Genomic DNA, 24,773 nt, shown 5'->3' with positions numbered 1-24,773 from the left:
GATTTCTCTGATGAATCTTCAGTAGAATTACACCACAGCCGCCGCAAATACTGCAGTAGACCTAACTGGAGCCGTATGGATCCAAAATACACAGAGAAAACAGTTACATTTGGTGGTGGAAAGATGATGGTCTGGGTTACATTCAGTATGGGGTGTGCGAAACATTTGCAAGGTGGAAGGCAATATCAATAGCCTAAAATATCAAGAAGTATTAGCTACCTCTTACATTCCAAATCATAAAAGGGGTCAAATTCTGCAGCAGGATTGTGCTCCGTCTCATATATCCATCTCTACAACAAAGTTCCTCCAGGCAAAAAAGATCAAGGTGCTCAAGGACTGGCCAGCCCAGTCACCAGGCATGAACATCATTGAGCATGTTTGGGGTAGGATGAAGGAGGAAGCTTGGAAGACAAAACCAAAGAATCTAGATGAACTCTGGGAGGCATGTAAGACTGCATTCTTTGCTATTCCTGATGACGTCATTAATAAATTGTATGAATCATTGTTGAACCGCACGGATGCACTCCTTCAAGCTCATGGAAGTCACACAAAATATTAAATATGACTCTAATAGCACCACAACTTCATTCACCAATGTTATGCAACATATATTTGTATTTTAAGATAATTATTTGTTTGAATATCACATTACTTTCTGTGGATGACAAAACTTTTGTCTTGCCAAAATCTGGCCATTCTGTGTTCATTAAATGAACAATATTTCAGTATTAATGCCAATTTATTTTCTTAACCTAAACCAAATTTGGGAGGGTTTCAGCTTTCCAAAGAGTAATTTATAAAACCAATGGATGAATTTAACGTCAGGTTATAAGCTTTTATTTACATAACATGGATAAGCGACATAACTTCTGTCAGGAAGTGTATACTAATAAGGCCCACCACTGCCTATCTGTCACTGCTCTGAGCCCTAAACCCTAATCTTTATCTAAAGTCACTAAACTATGTCCTATGCTTTCCGTATACCTGAGCTGAGTGTACCAGAGTTTCCTTAGGTGTTACCTTTCAGTACCCACACAGCAGAATCCGTACCTATCACATTTTGCATTAGTTACAAAGCACTGTATACATTTTACATGTCACCATAAAGCGCAATAAAACTGCATATCAATGTGGTGGGCCACTGGGGAGGCGCCAGATGTTGCAGAAGGGCCAGCTGGGGTATGTAGTCTCACTGGCAGAAGATAATGATGTCACAGTAGCTGAAGTGCATTGCTAGACCCCTCAACCATTCCCTTGTGTCCTCAACAATTGTCAAAAGCGGGAGGTTGCACTTGTGGATGGTATTGGACCCCCTGGGGGCTCTCCTGTAGCAGTGGGGTCTGGGTGCAGGTTTTGGGAGTGTCTGTGATGTTTGTGCAATCTCAAGCAGCCACACACGCAGGTGAATTTGTAAACATAACAATTTTACTGAAGGAGATAAAGGCAAAGTTCACAATATATTATGCATATGAAAGTAATGGTTCTCTCCTCATGAGACAAGCGAGGTTATGGCCTCTCAGGTTGGCTGGAGCAGAGTTGTCTGCACTTGCTAGTAGAGGAAATGCTATACGCAGTCCAAGAAATATTACCCTGATGGAGGGACCTTCACAGATTGGCTCTCCGTGGACTTTGACTAAAGTGTGGATGTACTCATAGTTTTTAGCCCACTGTTTCCTTTCGCAGGGGGTAGGTTTAAGCAAAGTTGGTGGCATGGCAGCAACGTGGATCTGGTCCTGGCTAGAAGCAAACAGGATAACCAGCGTGCAGCGTGCTGTGCACAAATGCATGGCAAAATGGAATAATTATTAGTAAAACCAACGTAGGATGTGAACATAAAAAATATTCAGAAACATTGTTGGGAATAGAGTCTCTAGGCATTTGATGTAAATGTCCATACCTAAGAAAAATGCAATAGTAGATAAACATGAGCATAAACAACATTCTTAGTAATAACTATAATACTGTTACATGTAAATGGGGTTAATGAAGTTTAAGATTTCTTGGCTTTGTGAGCCAGGCACAGTCCTTGACCTGTTATATTAACTAGAAAAAGAACACATATTAACCTGGTAAATATGAGTATGTAAATGCCAAGAGGGCATGTCATTCAAGAAGGATATATGGTGAAGCACCTAGCCCCTGTACCGAGCAGGTAGGATACCTTTTGTACTCCGCTCAGAGCCCCTCAAAGGTACTGTCCATTGGCTGGAGATCAGTTCAGGTTCTGTGGTCTCTTCAGGTGGAAGTATTCTCGGTTGAGGTAGGAATGAACTGATGATAGCTAGGAAACGCAAATTTTGAATTGGAACTCTTCCAGTAGTAAGGAAGTCATGGAGTTCTCCCAGGACTCTGCTCTCTTCTTGTAATTTCTTCCACAGGGAAGGTTCTTGAAGAGGTTCAGCAGGTGGCTTGGAATGAGATTCTCCCTTTTCAGCAGAGGTAGTGATGGCACTCTGTTGGGTAAATCTTGAGTAGAAAGGAGGCATTTCTAACTCTTCCCAGATGTCATCTCGGGGTGGTTCTTCTCCAACAGGCAGCCAGGACAACGCATCGGCATTGACATTTGATTTGCCACTGCAGTATTTGACTGTGAATTTGTAGTTTGCTAGGCGTGAAGCCCACTGTTGTTCCATGGCTCCTAGCCAGGCAGTATCCAGATGTGATAGGGGATTATTGTCTGTGTAGACAGTAAAGGGCATGACAGCAAAAAATAAGCCCCCACAAAAAAAGACAAAGACAAAAGCCTTCATATAGCTATATGGATGGAAAAATAATTAGTTTTGTCTCTTGGAAAAAGCAGAAAATAGTCCTGTCATCATGGGGTTAAGAACTCTTGTTTCACAATAATCTTTTAGTGTAAATGCAGCTTTACTCTTGACCTTCTCACCTTATGGTCAAGAGTAGTGATGAGATAGCACTAAAATGCTCGGGTGCTCATTGATCGGGTCGAGCAAATCGCAATGCTCAATGTAAGTCAATGGGAAACTCGGCCATTTTTCCGGCAGCCACCCCCCTACCCCAGAGGTCTGCAGAGGGCCTAAAAATCGCCCATATAGATGGGAACAGTGCTCAAATGACAAGGGAACAGCATGGGGAAGACCCCTGGAAGCATCTCTGACTCCCAGGTCACCGCTATGAACAATGTTGTCAGAGAATTACGCCACTTTAACTGACACATAATAAAATATACAAAAACAAAATCAAAATGGATTTTCCTGGTGTTGAGAAGTCTGGCCCAATCCAGCCCATGTTCATTTTTATAAGAGTCAGCCGGTCAACATTTTCAGTTGACAGGCGGATGCGTCTATCAGTTATAATGGCTCCGGCGGCACTAAAAACCCGCTCTGACAAAATGCTAGCGGCAGGGCAGGCCAGGACCTCTAAGGCATAAAGAGCCAGTTTTTTCCACGTGTCCAGTTTGGATATCCTTCAGCAACTTCCAAAACGTTTCCCTCCTTGTCAGAGTAACGCATCAGGGCCTGGGCGCTGGTAGGGTCTGAGAAAACTGTCCCACACCTTTTACAGTGTTCCCCTGCCTCTGCTGCATAGTATTTCTGTCTCCCTCACCTGTACTCCTTCATTGTCTAAGGAACTGTGACCTCTGCTGCTATCGTTTTCAGATGGGAATTTTTTTAATAATTCAGTAACAAGGGCCTTCTGGTACTGCAACATTTTACTAGACCTCTCTGGCGCGGGAAGGAGAGATAAAAAGTTCTCCTTGTAGCATGGGTCTAGAAGTGTGACCAACTTGTAATTACTGTCAGCCAAAATGCGTACAATGCGAGGGTCACGGGAAAGGCAGAGGAACATAAAGTCAGCCATGTGTGCCAGACTGGTAACAGCCTAGTCTTCCCTGTCCTGACCAAGAGGACGACTGTTCATGCTCTCCTCCTCATCCTCTTCCTCATTCTCCCTTTCCTCAGGCCATTCACGCTGAACAGACAGTATGACAGTTGTCAAATTTAGTGTGCAATTCCTCCTGAGCACGCTGATACCCCATATGTGGGGGAAAACCACTGTTTGGGTGCACGTCAAGGTTCAGAAAGGAAGGAGAGCCATTTGACTTTTTGAATGTAAAATTTGCTTGAATAATTAACGGATGCCATGCTGCGTTTGAAGAGCCCCTGATATGCCTAAACAGTGGAAACCCCCCACAAGTGACCGCATTTTGGAAACTAGACCCCTCAGGGAACTTATCTAGATGTGTGGTGAGCACCCTGAACCCCGAGGAGCTTCTCAGAAGTTTATAACATTGAGCTGTAAAAATAACATTTTCACATTTTTCTAACAAAAATGTTTTTCAGCCTTAAATTTTGCATTTTCATAAGGGTAACTGGAGAAATTGCACCATGCAATTTATTGTGCAATTTCTCCTGAGTAAGCAGATACCCCATATATGAAGGAAAACCACTGTTTGGGCACACGGCTAGGGAAAGAGAGCCATTTGACTTTTTGAATGTAAAATTTGCTTGAATAATTAGCAGATGCCATGTAGCATTTGGAGAGCCCCCGATATACCTAAACAGTGGAAACTCCCCACAAGTGACTCCATTTTGGAAACTACATCCCTCAAGTATTTTATCAAGGGGTATAGTGAACATTTTGAACCCAGAGGTACGACACAGAATTTGATAACATTAGGTCATCATATTGAATAAGTTGTCATTAGTCTTGAGTGCAAGTGCTCGCTACTTTGATTTTGCATCGGGTACTCAGGTATGCACCAAGTATCGCGGGTGCTCAAGTGACATGCTCGAGTTCCCGCCTGCATGTTTCTCGGTTATTAGACACCCAAAAAAAAACATGCGGGGATTGCTTGTGCAAGACAGGCAATCCCCGCAAGGTTTTTTTGGCTGTACAACAGCAGGAAAACATATGGGGCGGAGACTCGAGCATGTCACTCGAGCACGAGCTATACTCGGTGCATACCCGAGCACTCAATGCAAACTCAAGTAGCGAGCACTTGCGCTCAACACTAATCACCATATCGTCATCATTTTTTTTCTTTGCTTCTGAAAAAATCCCAACCCCAACACAACCCTAACCCCAACCTTAATACAACCCCAACCCTAATACAACCCTACCCCTAGCCAAACCCTAACCCTAGCCCAACTCTAACCTTAACCCAACCATAACCCTTGCCCAACCCTAACCCTAGCACAACCCTAACCCTAACCCTAGAACAACCCTAACCCTAGAGTTTATTTTTTATACCGTTCCTTTTGCGGTATAAGTGATTAGACGACTTATTCTTCGGGTCAGTGCAATTACAGCGATGCCAGATTCTTATCGGGATTTTATGATTGACAGCTGTCACACACTAAAAATCCCTTTTTTTTGCAAAGACTAGATTTTGCATCGCTATATTTTGAGAGCTATAACTTTTCTATATTTCGGCTGACAGAGTCATTTGACAGCTTGTTTTTTGCAGGACAAGTTGATGTTTTTATTGGTACAATTTTCGGGCATGTAATATTTTTTAATCGCTTTCTATTCCGATTTTTGAGAGGCAGAATAAAGGAAAACCAACAATTCAGGAATTGTTTTTTGGGTTGTTTTTTTTTACGCCGTTCTGTGTGTGTTAAAATTGATCAGGCAGCTTTATTCTTCGGGTCAGTATGTTTTCAGCGGTACCACATTTATATATTTTTTTTATATTTTGGCGCTTTTACACAATAAAAACTATTTTAGAGAAAAAAGAATTGTTTTGGCATCGCTTTATTCTGAGAGCTATAACTTTTTTATTTTTCGGCCGTTGGAGCTGTATGGTGGCTTGTTTTCAGCGGTGCCATTTTTATTTACATTCGTTATTTTGATCGCGTTTTATTCCATTTTTTGTTAGGCGGTATGATGATAAAGCTTCGTTTTCTTTTTTACCGTGTTCACTAAAGGGGTTAACTAGTGGGACTGTTTTATAGGTCAGGTCATTCCAGACGAGGCAATACCAAATATGTGTACTTTTAATGTTTTTTTGTATGTTTTTTCATAAGATTATTTATTTATGGGTACAATATATATATATTTTTTGGGATTATTTTTTTCATTTTTTTTCCAATATTTTTCCAAATTTTTTTTTTAATTTTCTGACATTTTTCTTACTATTACACATTGTCACACTATGGGACTTTCACTTTTTACATTCTGATCAGCTGTATAGCACAGGAATGCAGCACCATCCCTGTGCTATACAGCTTCTGAGCTGCACAGGGAGAAGTTACTTTGGTCGCACACTGCACATGACCAAAGTAACTTCTTGCCTCCTGGTGACCCGGATGTTGTCATGATGACATCGGGTCACCATGGCAACATCCAGGAGCAGACTCAGACACCGTGGGACGCCGAAGAGGAGGTAAGTATCGGCGCTTACCTCCTCCTTGCTCCCGCAATTCTGCGATCGATTTCGATCGCCGCATTTTGGGGGTTAATGTGCGGGCGAAATCGCTGAGGCGTACTAATACGTATCAGGCCCATAAGGCCCAGGGCGCAAATACCTATTAGTATGCTTTGGGCCGGAAAGGGGTTAATCAGTGAAGCAGCCCCAACATGACACTGCCTGTAGTTTACTTAGCAAAATCCTGATGATGGGTTCACTTTAACTCTAGTATATCCTATGATATGTCTTTGTCCATCATGATTTTATTATGATCCAAATGGGCGAAGTAACTGCACCATTGCATGCATGTCAACATGTGCTCTATATAGTTACACTTTTTGCACTCTTGTCCTTAGGAATAGTTATTTGTAAAATGAATTACAGAATTCTAAATATATCATTCTCACTTATCTTTCATAAATGAAACACTAAGTTCAACTCTGAAACCATGCATACATTTTATAATATATTTGTGCATTTTGGTAAAGAAAATGCAGCAACGCGATGGCAGATAAATTACTTTCAGCTCAAATGACTTATTTTTCAATATAGTTATGCCAGAAAATTGGTGTTAATAGAACTTTGGTTGTTTTTATTGGCTTTTTAGCTGGGGCAATATTATACATTTGAGGAAAGATAGATCTGACAGGCTATTTTGCTAATCTTTTAATGGACATTATTTGCATAGAAATTTAATATGTTATCTATATGTAGCGCCCCGAGGGTTCGGTTGCTACAGGGGTATTGCACCTCAACCAGAGGTGTGATATTCCACTCCCAGGTAAGGATGGAATGTGGACCAGGGCTCAGTTAGCTGCATACATACACTTACACATTCCCCATTTCCGGGGGACAGCTCGACGGTGCTCCCATTTATTGCAGGCACAACTGACCATGTCCCTGGCTGGAGTGGGGAGGGGGGAGAGAACCCAGTGATGTAGGAGCAGAGGGGATGGTTTCTGGAGCATAGGAAGGAGCTCATTGGGTGCAGGTCACCTGGGCTCAGACACAGAGGCAGATAAAAGGTGGGAGCCATCTTTAGTCAGTGGTCAGTTGAGAGAAGTAGTTCAGCCAGAGAGGGCTGACAGGGAGCTGTGGCTTAGCCTGAGCTCAGCTCCACGAGGCAGGCCTGGGGAGAAGGCAGGAGCCAGAGAGGAGAAGAGAAGAAGGAGAAGGAAGGAAAGAGGAGAGACAGAGGAGTAGAAAGGCTCCAGAAACAAGAAGGCAGAAGGGACCCTAAGAGAGAGCAGAACGGACAGCAACCGTTGCAAACCCACGTTATATCGGGTGAAGGGTCAGGTCGTGGAAGGGTACCGGATTCCCAAGTTGGTGGAGGTAAATTATCCCTCAGCCAAAAACCGGAGGTCGTGATCATCTATTGGTGCGACCCCCTGCTACACCCGCTAGGAAGGCACCACATAGGGTCAGGGAAACTGGCGCCAAGTTTCACCAAAAGAAGGCCCGAGGCAGCTGGACAGAAGCGTGGTCACTGGTGGGGCACGAGAGGCCAGAGAAAGGGTAGAAGGGGGTCCTGTGCCATACTCCTGAACTACCTGGGGGTTGATCGAGCCCCTCACCTGGTGGACGCAGCATGGCTTGGGCAGTCATTGCTGACAGAAGTGACTTGGATACCAACTGTGAGTAAAAGGCCTGAACTGCACCATTGGACTCTGTGTTATTTATGCTGCGCCTGCACCACCACCCCCAGCATCCTCTTACACTGCCCTGAGGCTATACTCTTCCCGTGGGGAGTTATCCTATCCCTGTGCTGCACACTAACACCAGCCTCAGCGGTCTGCCTTGCAGCGGCGGTCATCCTTGACCACAATCCACGGGTGGCGTAGTCGGACATTCATAGCTCTAAAAATAGACTGCCACAGCATTTGGTCTGACCACCCTGAGCCACCGGATTGGGTTGCCACTACTACCCCCATCATCGCACTGAAGCCCGGTTCCGGGTGCCCCACGGCCCAGGGGGCGAGTCACATACACATCAGTGATACAATGTCCAGTAATATATACTATCTAAGATAAATGATTAATATATGAATCATTCAGATGCCTACACTGATGCAGATTATACAATGTCGTTAAATGACTACAATATAACTTGCAGATATGAACTTGATTTACTTATTACCTTCCATCAATCTTGTTTGTGTAACAGAAAAAGATTTCTTGAGGCAAAGAAAGCCCTAGATCAAGGTATTATACTGAAAAAAACATGCAATATGCTTTAAAATGTTATCTTTATATTGTTTGTCTGACAATAAGGATTGTTTATGTGTACAAATGTGTCTTAACTAGGCAATGTATGCACAAAATGTGCTACAATGTTTTGAAAAATATGTAAAAAATGTCAACGTATTTTAATATCTTGAAAATGTTGCAATATCTTACATGTACTTTAGGATTAACCTTTGTGCTATTAATGGGGTTGCTTAGTACGCTTGTCTTCTAAGAGACTTTTGGACTAGTCACCGTGCACAGACGCAGTTTCAAGTATGTTTTAATCTGTAACGCGTTTCAGAGCAAAATATATATGTTTAGAGTGCAGAAAAATATTGGACTCCTAAAGTAACGGGACAACTTAAAGCACTACTCCAACTATTTTTTTTATTTTGTTTTATAGCTAGAGTGGTGCTTTGAATTTAAAGTCCCTGCACTTAGTCTCATGTGTACCTGCCCCTGTTTTCCCCTTCTATCACTATGGATCCGGTCTGTCTCCTGCAGTTTGTGACCTGTCGGTAGCTCCAGTGTTTCATGCAGCGAGCCGGAGGTCAATCTTCAATGTAAGTCATTCTGGCTCTCAGAAGTTTGTAATGTGAACTTGTGACGTAATTTCTGACCAATCAGAAGTTGCGGTCACAAGATGGTTAGCGGGACTGGAAAGGTGCCGAAAATAGGTGAAAATGCCGAATGGTATGTTTAAGAGGGGGGGGCAAGGACCTTACGCTCATTTAACGCAATAAAGTGAAAAGTATGGAAAAATATTTACAATGCAATAAGCTATCAAACTTTATTTTTTTTTAAATAACTTCAGTATGTCAAAGAAAGTGGCTATTATTGGTGCGGGGTGCAGTGGTCTCACAGCCGTCAAATGTTGCTTAGAAGAAGGTTTGGAACCTACTTGTTTTGAGCAGAGTGATGGAATTGGTGGACTTTGGAAATACACGGTAAGGACATAAGGACATTAAGATTATATTTGTCTTCAGGCTTTTTACTAACAGTGAAAATGTATCTTTAAAATTCTGATAATAAAAGTCTATTAAAACATTTTTTTTAATTTAAAGGGACTCTGTCACCCTCCTGGGCAATATCAGACCTCTACTATGGCCATGCAGGTGATAGAAAAGTAAATCTATACTTACCGGTATGGCCTATGTGTCACCCTGGCCTGGATGCCACAAATGTATAATAAAGCTGTTTCTGAGAGCAAGGGGGAGGTTCTCTGGTCAAGGACCATTAGCATGCAATACCTCCTGTCCCAGGCCAGTAGGGGGAGCAGGCTGCCCCTATAAAAGCTGGAACTGGGGGCAGGGTTAGGGAGAACTGGACAGCCTGTGTCTGAAGAAAGAGGTGTCCCAGAGCAGGGACAGACAGTTTTGCTGCAGCCTAAGAGGCCGTGTGGCAGTAGGAGAGCCACGAGCCAGGGACAAGAGGCGAAGCAAACCTGTCCTGGCAGATAGAGAAACTAATCTACCAGACTTTGGTGTCTGAGGCTGTGAGGATTCCAAGTCCTACAGCAAATAACCAGTCCGCAGGGGATTGTATGTTCCCTGGCCTAAGAAGCCCGGAGGTTCCGCCACAGCAGAAGGGACCAGCAAAGTCGTACCAGGCCGGGAGCAGAAAGGGACCCAAGTTGCAAGCCATACGGGCGAGAAGACACGGCAAGCTCAGGAACGTGGGCTATTACACCACGAGGAGGGAAATAGCCAGAGAGAGCGCAGAGAGCACGGTAGGCCTACACCCTCACCCTGATCAGGGCCAGCTTCCCACTTGTTCTCAGACATACAGGCCCCCTCCTAGCCGGGACTGTTTTTGGGTCGTCTCACCAGTCCTAATAAAGACCCTGAACTGTTTAAGAGGCCTCCGTTTCCTGGCTATTGCGGTCAAAATCATCCCCTCCATCATCCATTATATACTGCCCTGGGGCCATACTCCTCCCGTGGGGAGTTGTACTATTCAGTGCTGTACCTTTACATCTGCCCCAGTGGTCTGCACTGCAGCGGCGGTAAGCCCCGACCGCAATCCACGGGTGGCGTAGTCGGACATTGCAAAACATATAGAAGACTGCCACTGGTCTGACCACCCTGAGCCACGGACCGGGTTGCCACTACTACCCCCATTATTGCCCTGTTGCCCGGATCCGAGTGTCCCACGGCCCAGGGGGCGAGTCACCTATAGCAGAGGTCTGATTGCAGATAAATCTGGTTTTATAAAGTCTGTTTTCCAGAGGCTTGGCGGAGGGAAACAAAGTGCGCTCAATGGGAGCGGCGCTTTGCTCATGCGCTGGAGGGGAGGCAGAGCAGGGCACGTTACAGGGCCTGTCACAGGGCCCTGTGACATGTAGGGGTGGGGGGAAATATGGTAATTTAGCACAGAGGTGGCGATTTAGGGGAATAGTAAGCAGATAGGAGGGATTTGCTTGGCGTCCCCCGGACGCCAAGCCTCTGGAAAACAGACTTTAGAAAACCAGATTTCTCTGCAATCAGACCTCTGCTATGGGCCATACAGGTAAGTATAGATTTACTTTTCTCTACCCTGTATGGTGACAGATTCCCTTTAAGCATTTGCATTTCACAATGATATATCCCTTAGAGAAAAGTACATGTCTGCATATAGTCTCTCTACTAAAAAGTAGTAGTCTCTATATTTGCCAATGCATAATGACTTTGTACAGGTAAAATACGGTGCAAATAGCAGTCCAAAGTGGATTGTAATCTGATGTGCAAGACTGTGACTCAAAGGCCCTTTTTAAATCATGATTTTTATCTGTATTTTACACGTACATGTCAGAAAATCTGCCAATATTTTTTAACAGAAGCTGGAACGTTGGTTAATGGTCGCATTTGTCACGTCACCCATATACTCTAATGTTATCCATTATGTTTTATCAAATTATTTTTTAAAAACGTTTTTAGGAGTTTTTTGTTAAATGTCACTTGCCTCAATAACTCATAAATGATAATAGATATCATGTAATGAATAGAGCATGAAAAGCTCATGTCGTATTCGTCAATGAAAACCAGGTCCATCATCACCCACAGGCTCCCTTGTTAAATTAGCTTTTTTTTTTTTTTTATTTTACTCACTTGCATAGCGTCATTAATTTTGACAGCACTTTACAGACATTATCATCTTTGTTCCCATTGGGGTTCACAATCTAAATCCCTTATCAGTATGTGTTTGGAGTGTGGGAGGAAATTGGCGAACCAGGAGGAAACCTATGCAAACACGGGGAGAACATACAAACTCCTTGCAAACGTTGTCCTAGGTGGAATTTAAACCCAGTGCCACGACGCTGCAAAGCTACAGTGCTAACAACTGAGCCACCGTACTACCAAATTTCATGTATATATGTTTTTTTTCCTGAATTCCTGGTCATGGAATAACATAGTTTACTAAGCTAAGCCATACTATGGTTATAACTAGTGATGAGCGAGCACTAAAATGCTCGGTTACTTGTTGCTCGGGTCGAGCAAATTGGAATTCTTGAGTGCTCGGTCTGAGTAATGAGCCCAATGTAAGTCTATGGGAAACTTGAGCATTTTTCGGGTGCCCCCCCGGCGGTCTGCAGAGGGCATAAAAATTGCCCAAATCGATGGGAACAGTGCTCAAATGAAATGGGAACAGCATGGGGAAGACCGTTGGAAGCATCTCTGACTCCCAGGTCACTGCTGTCAACAATGTTGTCAGAGGTATTACGCCACTTTTACGGACTCACAATAAAACATACAAGAACTAAACCAAAATGAATTTTCCTGGGAAAAATGTTAAGGAACATCCTTTCCAGGGTAATGACTTATATATAAGGCAAAATAAATATACAAAAACAAAAATGCTCCCCCACACCTTGGGTTATGTTCACACATAGCAATTTTGATGTGTTTTTGCACTTTTGCATGGCTTTCAATGGTGAAAAATACATTTACCGGTAAATGTCATTTTAACATTTTACTACCTTATCTTGCCATGTGGTGTGTGAGACATGATCAGACACATTCTGTTTCATTTATGAAGGAGTGACTCTGAAAGCCACAAAGACTATTTTTATAGAGCAATCAGTCGGCCCTTACTATTATTAAAGTGCCAGCAGTTGGCTATGCTTTGTTGTTCCCATTATTAAAGAGTGGGTCTCCTATACTGTTATTGGGTATGCAGTAACTGCAAGGGCTGCCAAAAATTTGGACGCACCCCAATACCACTTTGAAGAGACATAGAGGAGGGCCTTAGAAAAAAAATGTTACCATTATAAAGGAGTGGGTCTCCAGTAGCAGTGACTGCAAGGGCTGCCAAAATTCAGGAAAAAACCCCAATACAAATTTAAAGACACATAGAGCTAGGCCTCAGTAGCGACATGTTTCCATTAGAAAGGAGCAGGTCTGCTATCCAGTTATAGGGTATGCAGTGAGTCCAAACGGCTGCCAAAATTCAGGAAAAACCCCAATACCAATTTAAAGACACATAGAGCTAGGCCTCAGTAACGACATGTTTCCATTAGAAAGGAGCGGGTCAGCAATACAGTTATAGGGTATACAGTGAGTCCAACGGCTGACAAAATTTGGGAAAAACTCCAAAACCAATTTAAAGACGCATAGAGCTGGGCCACAGTAAGAACATGTTCCCATTAGAAAGGTGTGGGTCTCTCATACTGTACTTGCTTATGCAGTGACTGCAATGGCGGCCAAAAATTTGGAGGAACTCCAATGCCCCTTGCAAGAGACGTATAGGTCGGAGGGCATCCTGAAAACAATGTTCACATTATTAGGAAGTGGGTCTCCCATACTGTTTGCCTATGAAGTGAATGAAATGGCTGTCAACAATTTGGCAGAACTCCAATTCCCCTTGCAAGAGAAGTAGAGGTCAGAGGGCCTCCTGAAAGCAAAGTTCACATTATTAGGAAGTGGGTCAACCATACTGTTTGCCTATGCAGTAAATGCAACGGCTGCCAAAAATTTGGAGGAACTCCAATGCCCCTTGTAAGAGACGTAGATATGGTGATATGGTAGATATGGTGGTAAAGGATGAGGATGAGGAGAAGGAGGAGGACAAAAGCAAATAGACAAAATCAGGAAGTGTACCCATGACTGGGTGTGAAGACAGAGGTGCATGGGAATAGAGTTAGACCTCCCAAAAAAAAGACACTGTATTTGAGTTTATGTTATGCTGCTATCATTTGGTGGTGTTGAGAAGTCTGGCCCAATCCAGCCCTTGTTCATTTTTATAAGAGCCAGCATTTTCAGTTGACAGGAGGATGCGTCTATCAGTTATAATTCCACCAGCAGCACTAAAAACCCGCACTGACAAAACGCTAGCGACAGGTCAGGCCAGGACTTCCAAGGTGTAGAGAGCCAGTTCACGCCACGTGTCCAACTTTGATATCCAATAATTATAAGGCACAGAGGAATCATGGAGGACGTTGGTACGGTCAGCAAGGTACTCCCTCAGCATCTTCCAAAACTTTTTCCTCCTTGTGAGAGTACCCGGTGCCTCAGGGCCTGTGCGATGGGAGGGTCTGAGAAAACTGTCCCAGAACTTTGACAATGTTCCCCTGCCTCTGATGGATAGGATTTGTGTCTCTCTCGCCTGCACTCCTTGGTTGTCCAACGAACTGTGACCTCTGCCGCCAGCATTTTCAGATGGGAATTTTTTAAATAATTCCGCAACAAGGGTATTCTGGTTCTGCCCCATTTTATTATGCCTGTCCAGCATGGGAATAAGAGACAGAAAGTTCTCCTTCTAGCATGCGTGGGTCTAGAAGTGTCACCAACCAGTAACGACTGTCACCCAAAATTTGGACAACGCGAGAGTCACGGGAAGAGCAGCTTAACATAAACTCAGCCATGTGTGCCAGACTGCTAACAGGCAAGACTTCTGTGTCCTCACCAAGAGGACGACTGACCATGCTCTCCTCCTCATCCTCCCTGTCCTCAGGCCATCCATACTCAATAGACGGTATGACAGTTGTGCAGGTAGTACTGTCTATAGTGCAGGAAACTAGCTCCTGTTCTGCCTCCTCCTCCTCATCCTCATTGTCACCCAATCCACGTTGAGATGAGATAAGGCTGGGCTGCGTGGAATCACCCTTTATGGTTCCTTGCTCCATCTCATCGTGCAATCCATCCTCTTTAATTGTGAGCGGAGAGCGTTTCAGAAGACAGAGAAGTGGGATGGTGATTATGCCATCATCGCCGCTCACCATCTTGGTGGAGTCATCAGAGTTTTGGAGGATGGTACAGATGTCTGACATCCATGTCCACTCCTGAGGTCTTATGTGTGGAGTCTGACCTGAATACCGATGGCCTTGTTGATGCTGATAGTCAACAAATGCCCTCTTCTGCTCACAAATCCTTCCCAACATCTGCAATGAAGAGTTCCAACGCGTGGGGACATCGCACACCAGTCAGTGATTTGGAAGCTGCAAACACTGCTGAAGCATGGCAAGGGCGGCAGAAGCTGTAGCTGACTTTCTAAATTGTGCACACAGGTGGCGTACTTTGACAAGCAGATCCGGATAGGTTTTGAGAAACTGTTGAACCACGAGGTTAAGCACATGGGCCAGGCATGGTACGTGTGTGAGCTCTCCTCACCTTAGAGCCGCCACCAGATTCTGGCCATTGTCACACACAGCCAGGCCTGGCTGTAGGGTCAGCGGTGTCAGCCACAGATCTGTCTGCTGGTTCAGAGCTGTCCACAACTCTTCAGCATTGTGCGGTTTGTCACCTAAGCATATTAGCTTCGGCACAGCCTGTTGCTGCTTGGCCGAGGTAGTGCTGCAGTTCTTCCAGCTTTTGACTGATGTGGTCATTTCGGAGATGGAGGCTGAAGAAGAGGAGGAGGAGGTGCAGGAGCTGTAGAATGTGGGGGCAACCTTGATTGACCCAGGGCCCGCAATCTTCTGTGTCAGGAGGACGTGTTCCATCCCAAGGTCTGACAGGGTCCCGGCTTCCACTATATTAACCCAGTGTGCCATCAGCAAGATGCACTGTCCCTGCTCACAAGCACTTGTACATGTGTCCATGGTTATTTGGACTTTCCCAGTAACTTCAAGGTTGATGGCACTACTAATGTTTCGGTGCTTTATATTGCACTATAGTAGGTTACAGTTCAGGAGTTTCATTTGTGAGTGCAATTGCATGGAACATTCTTATATATCTTTGTAGTTTGCTGATTGCTGACCTTTCCTTTTGTTTCAAAGGCACGGCTAATGTGGGACACATGCTCGTGTAATGCGGGGACGGCACACCGAGAGAAAGAGTGGCGGCTGGGGACCGAGTACCAAGGGACGGTCGCCGCCATCAGGTTGCGGAAAGCTTCCGTCTCCACGAACCTAAAAGGCAACATTTCGAGTGCAAGCAGTCATGAAATGTGAGAATTTAGTAGCGTGGCCTGTGGGGCGTTGGCTGCAAGGACTGGGGTAGGGATAACTGAACGCTGCGGTGGGACAAGGACGTGGACGTGTTCGCTGAGGGTGCTAGTTGAGAGTGTGCAATGACACACGCAGCGCGGGAGCCATCTTTGCATGCGCCATGGACAGGGGATTGGCGTGCACGCAAAACAGTGGAAGAAACAGTGGTGTCACCCGCCGACACTGTTTCTGGACCCTGGGGTTCGGACTACTTAGTCGGGTGCTTTGCTGCCATGTGCCAGATCATGCTGGTGGTGGTCAGGCTGCTAATTTTGCTACCCCTGCTGATGTTGGCTTGGCAGGGGGTGCAAATGGCCTTTTTGGGGTTATCTGTAGAGTCTTTAAAAAACAACCAGACTCATGAAGACGTAACAGTTGTACTGGCAACTTCCGTTGTGCTGGCATTACGGGAAACGCTTTCTCACCTTGTGTCTGCGGCCACCACACTGCTTCTTCCTTCCTGTTGTGGTGCTACGCCTCCCTCTTCCTGTGTGCTGCTGTCCTCGCTCTGCATGTCCTCCTGCCAGGTTGGGTCAGTTACTATATAATCCACCACCTCGTCTTCCCCTTCCACACCCTGGTCCTCCTCCTGACTTTCTGGCAATTGTGTCTCATCATCATCATCATCCACCTCTTGTGACAGCAATTGCACTTTCCCACCGTTGCCTTCATGTGACCCTGGCTACTCAGATATTTGGGCATCACTACACGCATTCTCCTCTTGACTCGCTTGAAGCTGGCAGGGCGAGAGGCCCGATTCTACAAATGGAAAAGTGAACTGCTCTTCTGAGTGTCAAAGTGTGGGATCAGTTGTCTCCGGGCACTCAGCATGATGGGAGGAAGGAGGATCAGGGTGAGGAATATACGGTCCAGACTCACGGCTATTAAGACTTGACCGTGTGGAAGACAGGGTGGTGGTTGTGGTGGCAAAGTGGAAGCATTATCTGCTATACAACCAACAATCTTTTGACACTGCTCTGTGTCCAATAGTGGTGTTGAGCGATCCATTTGTAATTGGGACAGGAAGGTTGAGCGACAAGCTGTGGGTGTTTGCTGTGACACAATTTCAGTTTGCCCATGGCCACGGCCTCGGCCTCCGCAAGCACCATCATCAAGTCCACTTCCCCTTCCCTTGCCACGCACCTTGCCGAGTTTAAATGGAGGACAATATTTTCCACGTTCACTAGAAATGGCTGACTTTGGAATGCAGTTATATATAATATGTCTGACAGAGAACCACGATTTTAAATAGCAGGTCTGTAGTTTACTATTACTTTTCTTCACAGAGACCTAGTGTGAATAGCTTGACCGACATACTGCAACAAAATGAAAATGGAAGCCAGAAATGGCTGATTTTGAAGCCACACTTGGTGAAGAGATGTTGTGGAGACATGAGTGTGATCAGTATACTCAACTTATACTGTAGGTAGGGTATACCTTGCACCACAAGTGGACATACACTATATAAATAGACACATATGCATATTTTTCTCAATATCTGACATGAAATCAGAATAAACCTTTCCCGTTTAGGTCAATTAGGATTACCATAATTTTTAATATTTACCAAATACCAGAATAATGAGAGAGAGAGAGAGAGAGAGAGAGAGAGAGAATGTTTTAAGGCATTTTTATTATGTACTGCAAAGTCAAAAGTTTACATACATTTCATTAGTATTTAGTACCATTGCCCTTAAACTGAATGACTTGGGTCAAACCTTTGGGATATCCTTCCACAAGCTTCTCACAATAGTTGGTCAGAATTTGGGCCCATTCCTCCTGAGAAAACTGGTGTAACTGATCCAGGTTTGTAGGTTGCCTTGCTTGCACCTGCCTTTTCAGCTTTGCCCATAAATTTTCAATGGGATTGAGATCAGGGCTTTGTGATGGCCACTCCAAAACATTGACTTTGTTATCCTAAAGCCACTTTGTTACCATTTTGGCAGTATGCTTCGGGTCATTGTTCATTTGGAAGACCCATTTCCGCCCAACCTTTAACTTCATGGCTGATGTCTTGAGATGTTGCTTCAATATTGCCATATAATCTTCTTTTCTCATGATGCCATCTATTTTGTGAAGTGCACCAGTCCCTCCTGCAGCAAAACAACCTCACAAAGTGACGCTGCCACCCCCATGTTTTACAGTTGGGATGGTGTTCTTAGGCTTCCAAGCTTCTCCCTTTTTCCTCCAAACGTACCGATGGTCATTATGCCCAAAAAGTTCAATTTTAGTTTCATCAGACCATAGGACATGTCTTCAAAAATTAAGGTCTTTGTTCCTGTGTGCATTTGCAAACATTAATCTGTCTTTTTTATGTTTCTTTTGGAGTAATGGCTTCTTCCTGGCAGAGTGGCCTTTCAGCCCATGTTGATACTGTACTCGTTTCACTGTGGTTATTGACACAATCTTACCAGCTTCCGCCTCCATCTTCACAAGGTCTTTTGCTTTTGTCCTTGGGTTTATATGCACATATTGGACCAAAGCACGTTCATCTCTGGCACACAGAACCCATCTCCATCCTGAGCGGTATGATGGCTGGACATTCCCATCTTGTTTGTATTTGCATATAATTGTTTGTACAGATGAACGAGGCACCCTCAGGTATCTTGAAATTGTACCAAGGATGAGCTAGACTTGTGCAAGTCCACAATTCTCTTCCTGATATCTTGGCTGATTTCTTTAGACTTTCCCATGATGCTACACAAAGAAGCAGAGTGCTTCAGGTGTGCATTAAAATACATCCACTGATGTGTCTCTAATTAACACACATGTTGCCAAAAAAACTATCAGAAGCTTCCAAACACATGACATCATCATATGGGCAGTCCAGAATTGTTTAAAGGCACAGTAATCTTAATGTATGTAAACTTTTGACTTTCCAGTAAGTAATAAAAATGCCTTAAAACATTCTCTTTCTCTCATTATTCTGGCATTTGGCAAATATTAAAAATTATGGTAATCCTAATTGACCTAAAATGGGAAAGGTTTATTCTGATTTCAAGTCAGATATTGAGAAAAACATGCATATGTGTCTTTTTATACAGTGTATGTAAACTTCTGGTTTCAACTGAATATACATAGTAAATAAAAAGTGAAGGAAATCAGCTGGTGCGTTCCCCTTGAAGCCAAGAAAAGGAAAACGTTATGTCTTTTTACTTCTTTTATTAGAAATCAAGGTGTACAGTATGCAATGCATTTTGGGGACAAAAGGTTCCCATGGTCAGGTTAAATAACACCAACATGGTTTTTACCTGAAACGCGTAATATACTGCACACTGTGTTAAATACCCATCAGACAGAGGCCAAAAGCATACTCTTTTGTCTTCTATCTGAAATTCGAACTGTATGGATATGTTTAGCATATGCTTCTGGATAAACATGAAAAAAGTAAGCAAAAAAGATGTGAGTGCAGTTGTGTGCAGGGAACCCGGCCTCTTACATATTCTCCGAGCTGGCGTAAGTTTAACAGCCGAATCCCACTCTCTCCTCAGGGGCCGAACAGCTGAATCCTACTCCCAAGGGGCAGCAAAATGCCAGCCTATGGGGATACCGCAGAACACTACATGAGGCGGCCTGACAGTGCACCCTTGCTGGCTACGCTTGGGTCAAATGCCCTTTCAGCTCCTCCCTCATTAGTTTCACCCCTGGATTTAGGCAGCTGTAACAGTCATCACTCACTCCAGTTAGCTTGCTGTGATCATTCCCACTGCACATTGACTGTCAGTCGGTTCAGCTGCTTGTGTGCAGAGCGGAGTATTAGTCAAATTGGTCGATGAGTGATGACCGCGTGCTCACTACAAAGTTTTTTTTCACATCATGACCTGTATTAAGAAAACAAACTGAGTAATCTTACAATTTTTACACTGGTCACTGGGGCTTTTTCCTTTCAGGAACAGTTTTCAGCAAGGCTCCTCATTATCAGAGTCGGTATTACAATGACAGGTTACATCTCTATACGCTGCTGATAGCACAGTATCCACCAATTGCAATAGGAGTTGTCCCAGCTGATGCAGCTCACTCTCCTTTCACAATGATCTTTGCAGAGGTTCATTAGATACTTCAATATGTTAGGCATCGGGCAGTTGCTGGACCTGAAATTGGGTCAGAATCATCTGTGATCTCCCATTATGTTCCAGCTGGGGCAGATGCTGCTTAGCAACACCATCAGTCCCAATGCCTAGCCAGTGCACGAGAAGTACAGGCTGTCGCTTGAGTCCTTGTTCCTAGTAGTGTTAAGCATAGGTTGCGGAGGGGAACAAGGGCTGCTACAGCCTAAGTCCAGGATGCACTTCACTGAGCATGCCCGTGACATGGCGGACCGTGATTGGTGCTTTGGTGTCAGCTGATCCGGTGACCTGGAACCGACTGATTGGCCGCGAGTGACGTCATCATTAGTGCGACCAATAATGCGACAGTGGGCAGGGCTTAGTCTTTAAATAGGCCACCCACAAGCATTGCGGCGCGCTCTGATCATTGAGCTAAGGTTGTGTTCCTGTGTGGACGCTTGTCTGTTTGGGCTCCACGTGCTCTCTAGCTGCTCTCTCCGTGACCTGCCGATGCCAGAGTTCGCTCGGCTGTTTAACACAGGTCGCTTAGGCAGGCCTAGCTTCGGACAGGCAGGTTTAGCTGAGGATAGGCAGTCTTAGCTGGAGGGAGGCAGGTAGTTTCCGTTTGACAGTCTGGCTCCGTCAAGGGGGTCGCTATACACCCTGAGCAGACTGCGGGTTCCATATCCCTGGTACCGCCTGTTAGTCACGTGGAGAGTTACTCCGCAGTCCGGTCGCACACCGGCTGGGAGCACATACACGCCGGCGTGAGTCACACACACTTCCTAGCGCCTGCTGCGTAGCCTCTGTGCTGTTAACAGGGCTACAGCTACGTTATTTGTCGCACATCTCTCGTGCAGTTAACGGAGATAGTGCGAATCCCTTTTCCCTTCCCGGTGTGAAGTAACACTGGAGGGATTTATACATTAGTTGGTTGTTTTACCTTCTTAACCGGAAGGTGTTTGGCCGCAGTCCTCTAGGCTGCATCGCGGACCCCGGGTTCGGTTGCTTTCCATTGTTTAATAAAGTTGTTTGCAACAGTCCCCTTAACACAATACAAAAGATAAGGTTGAGGTTTTACCATTGTGGCTATATACCTGTGTTGTTTCCTGAAACAGCATGAAAACATTGGCAAATGTCTCTTACAAATACAAAAAACATTATTTAATCTTTTGGTTATTTTCTCATGATAGATTCTCTTCAAATGCAATTTACCTGCAGATTTTCACCACCATGGTGTTTAAAGGTTTGTGAACCCGTTAGAACTTAGAACTTAGAAACATATTTCTGCATAAATTTGATTTAAAACTATATCAGATTTTCACACAAGCCTTAAAAGTTGTTAAAGAGAAGAAGATCAAACAAATGAGTAAAAAATATTAGGCTTGCATGTGACCCTTTGTTTTCAGTATCTGATGTGAACACCTTGTGCAGCAATACAGTAACAGCATCTAAACATTTCGGTAATTGTTGGTTGATTAGCCCGCACATTGGCTTGGAGGAATTTTAGCCTAGTCTTTCCTACAAAACCAATTCAACTTTGCTATGTTGGTCAGTTTTTCTCCTCTGACTAATGTCCTTTCATAACATATCTATAGGATTAGGGTCAAGATTTTGGTTTTGCTATTCCAAAACTTTAACTTCATTCTTATTTAACCAATCTTTTGTAAATGATGGGTGCTTTGGATCATTGTCTTCATGTATGAACCGTATTATCTTGACATATGTACATATGCCCTGACATTTTCCTTTAGAAATTGCAGATAAAGGTCAGAGTACATTGTTCCATCAATGATGGCCAGCCGTCCTGACTCAAGTGCATCAAAATGGGCTCACACCATGTTTCACAGTTGGTACAAGTTCTTTATTTTGTAGTGCAGTGTTTTTCTTTGTTACATAATGTCTTTCAGTCAAACAAAAAAGCTCTTTTTTGGTCCCATCCATCCATATTGTTCCAATAGCCATTTTGCTTGTCCAGGTGATCTTTAGCAAACTTCAGAAGGGCATATTCTTTTGTAGAGAATTGGCATTCTCATTGCAATTCTTCCATGTGCACTAATGTTGTTCAGTGTCCTCCTTTTGATGGACCTATTAAAGGGAACCTGTCAGATCCCCCATGCCCTCCAACTTAGCAGAATTCACATACTCTGCCTAAACAACCCTGTATCATGTTATTCAACTTAATTAATGTTTAAAAAAAAACATTTAGAAGGTCCACTTTTCCTATGCTAATTAGGGCTTTGACTAGTCGATGGGGCTTTAGTTTACCCAGACTATTCCGCCCTCTTTCCATGTTATCATGCCCCTGTGGGCATGTTAACATAACTTGCATGAGCCGGCATCATGACCAGCTCATGCAAACCTGACAGGTTCCCTTTAAAGATAATCTGTCACCAGAAAAACAATGCTATTAACCTGCAGATATGGGGTTAATCTACAAGTTAATAGCATTATTAACACTGCCCGGCACCTGCACTTAGCTGAACTCTGCTGGGAGAAAATTAACTTTATTCCCCTGCCAGCATTAATAGCATTTTTTTTTGGTGACAGGTTCCCCTTAACATTAGCTAATGAGAGCAACCTTCAGTTTTTTAGAGGATACCTTTGGGTTCCTTTGTGACCTTACAGACTATACTATGCCTTGCTCTTGGAGAACTATTTGTTCTCTGTCTGACTGTGGATCGGGTGGAATGGTGCAGTCTAAACTCTTTAGAGATGGTTTTGCAATCTTTTCCAGCCTGATGAGTATCAACAACTCTTCTTCGGAGGTCATTAGAAATCTCCTTTGCTTGTGCCATTATATAATTACCTGTGAAGATCAGACTTTGGTAGATCCCTGTTGTTTAAATAAAACAGATCTCCTCACATCTTCTTGTCATCCCTCTAATTGAAAACACCAGACTCTAATGTCGCCTTCAATTTACAGTACAGAGCAAAAGTTTGGACACACCTTCTCATTTAAAGATTTTTCTGTATTTTCATGACTATGAAAATTGTATATTCACACTGAAGGCATCAAAACTATGAATTAACACATGTAGAATTATATACTTAACAAAAAAGTGTGAAACAACTGAAAATATGTCTTATATTCTAGGTTCTTCAAAGTAGCCACATTTTGCTTTGATGACTGCTTTGCACACTCTTGGCATTCTCTTGATGAGCTTCAAGAGGTAGTCATCGGAAATGGTCTTCCAACAATCTTGAAGGAGTTCCCAGAGATGCTTAGCACTTGTTGGCCCTTTTGCCTTCACTCTGTGGTCCAGCTCACCCCAAACCATCTCGATTGTGTACAGGTCTGGGGACTGTGGAGGCCAGGTCATCTGGCGTAGCACCCCATCACTCTCCTTCTTGGTCAAATAGCCCTTACACAGCGTGGAGGTGTGTTTGGGGTCATTGTCCTGTTGAAAAATAAATGATGGTCCAACTAAACTCAAACCGGATGGAATAGCAGGCCGCTGCAAGATGCTGTGGTAGCCATGCTGGTTCAGTATGCCTTCAATTTTAAATAAATCCCCAATAGTGTCACCAGCAAAGCACCCCCACACCATCACACCTCCTCCTCCATGCTTCACGGTGGGAACCAGGCATGTAGAGTCCATCTGTTCACCTTTTCTGCGTCGCACAAAGACACGGTGGTTGGAACCAAAGATCTCAAATTTGGACTCATCAGACCAAAGCACAGATTTCCACTGGTCTAATGTCCATTCCTTGTGTTCTTTAGCCCAAAGAAGTCTCTTCTGCTTGTTGCCTGTCCTTAGCAGTGGTTTCCTAGCAGCTATTTTACCATGAAGGCCTGCTGCACAAAGTCTCCTCTTAACAGTTGTTGAAGAGATGTGTCTGCTGCTAGAACACTGTGTGGCATTGACCTGGTCTCTAATCTGAGCTGCTGTTAACCTGCGATTTCTGAGGCTGGTGACTCGGATAAACTTATCCTCAGAACAGAGGTGACTCTTGGTCTTCCTTTCCTGGGGCGGTCTTCATGTGAGCCAGTTTCTTTGTAGCGCTTGATGGTTTTTGCAACTGCACTTGGGGACACTTTCAAAGTTTTCCCAATTTTTCGCACTGACTGACCTTCATTTCTTAAAGTAATGATGGCCACTCGTTTTTCTTTACTTAGAATTTGTATTATGGCAAGAAGAAAGCAGCTAACAGTCTATTCAGTAGGACTATCAGCTGTGTATCCACCAGACTTCTGCACAACACAACTGATGGTCCCAACCCCATTTATAAGGCAAGAAATCCCACTTAAACCTGACAGGGCACACCTGTGAAGTGAAAACCATTTCCGATGACTACCTCTTGAAGCTCATCAAGAGAATGCCAAGACTGTGCAAAGCATTCATCAAAGCAAAAAGTGTCTACTTTGAAGAATCTAGAATATAAGACATATTTTCAGTTGTTCCACACTTTTTTGTTAAGTATATAATTCCACCTGTGTTAATTCATAGTTTTGATGCCTTCAGTGTGAATGTACAATTTTCATAGTCATGAAAATATAGAAAAATCTTTAAATGAGAAGGTGTGTCCAAACTTTTGGTCTGTATTGTATATGCTAATCCTAAAGGTTCAAATACCTTTGCCCCTGACAGACATGTGATATTGGACCATTTCTCTCAATATAAAAATGACAAAGTCTAATACTTTTGACGCATTTTTTCATTTGGGTATGCTTATCTACTTTTAAGACGGGTGTGAAAATCTGATGTAGTGTTTGGTCAAA

The 24,773-nt window shown here is 43.9% G+C and overlaps 1 protein-coding gene across 6 annotated transcripts in view; it reads left to right on the top strand.

The window, feature by feature from the left end:
- Window positions 1-24,773, top strand: part of LOC141156759 (dimethylaniline monooxygenase [N-oxide-forming] 2-like) — a 113,778-nt gene that overhangs the window by 16,234 nt on the left and 72,771 nt on the right. The window contains exons 1-2 of one of the 6 annotated variants that reach the window (XM_073643116.1): window positions 2,092-2,152; window positions 9,417-9,549. The exons of 1 other annotated variant lie outside the window; for it this stretch is intronic. In XM_073643116.1, coding sequence (XP_073499217.1) covers window positions 2,121-2,152; window positions 9,417-9,549 — 165 coding nt within the window. In that variant the 5' untranslated portion in view covers window positions 2,092-2,120. Of the gene's footprint in view, window positions 1-2,091; window positions 2,153-8,465; window positions 8,579-9,416; window positions 9,550-15,794; window positions 15,965-24,773 lie in introns of those variants that run through there. 4 more of the 6 variants (XM_073643117.1, XM_073643119.1, XM_073643122.1 and 1 more) reach the window with 4 other exon arrangements.

The sequence above is a fragment of the Phyllobates terribilis genome, unplaced genomic scaffold (genome assembly GCF_046119375.1).
Source record: "Phyllobates terribilis strain yellow unplaced genomic scaffold, ASM4611937v1 Scaffold_8__6_contigs__length_399053987, whole genome shotgun sequence".
NCBI classification, from domain to species: domain Eukaryota; kingdom Metazoa; phylum Chordata; class Amphibia; order Anura; family Dendrobatidae; genus Phyllobates; species Phyllobates terribilis.
The sequence above is the reverse complement of the archived record's forward strand: the minus strand, read 5'-3'. Positions and strand labels throughout refer to the sequence as shown.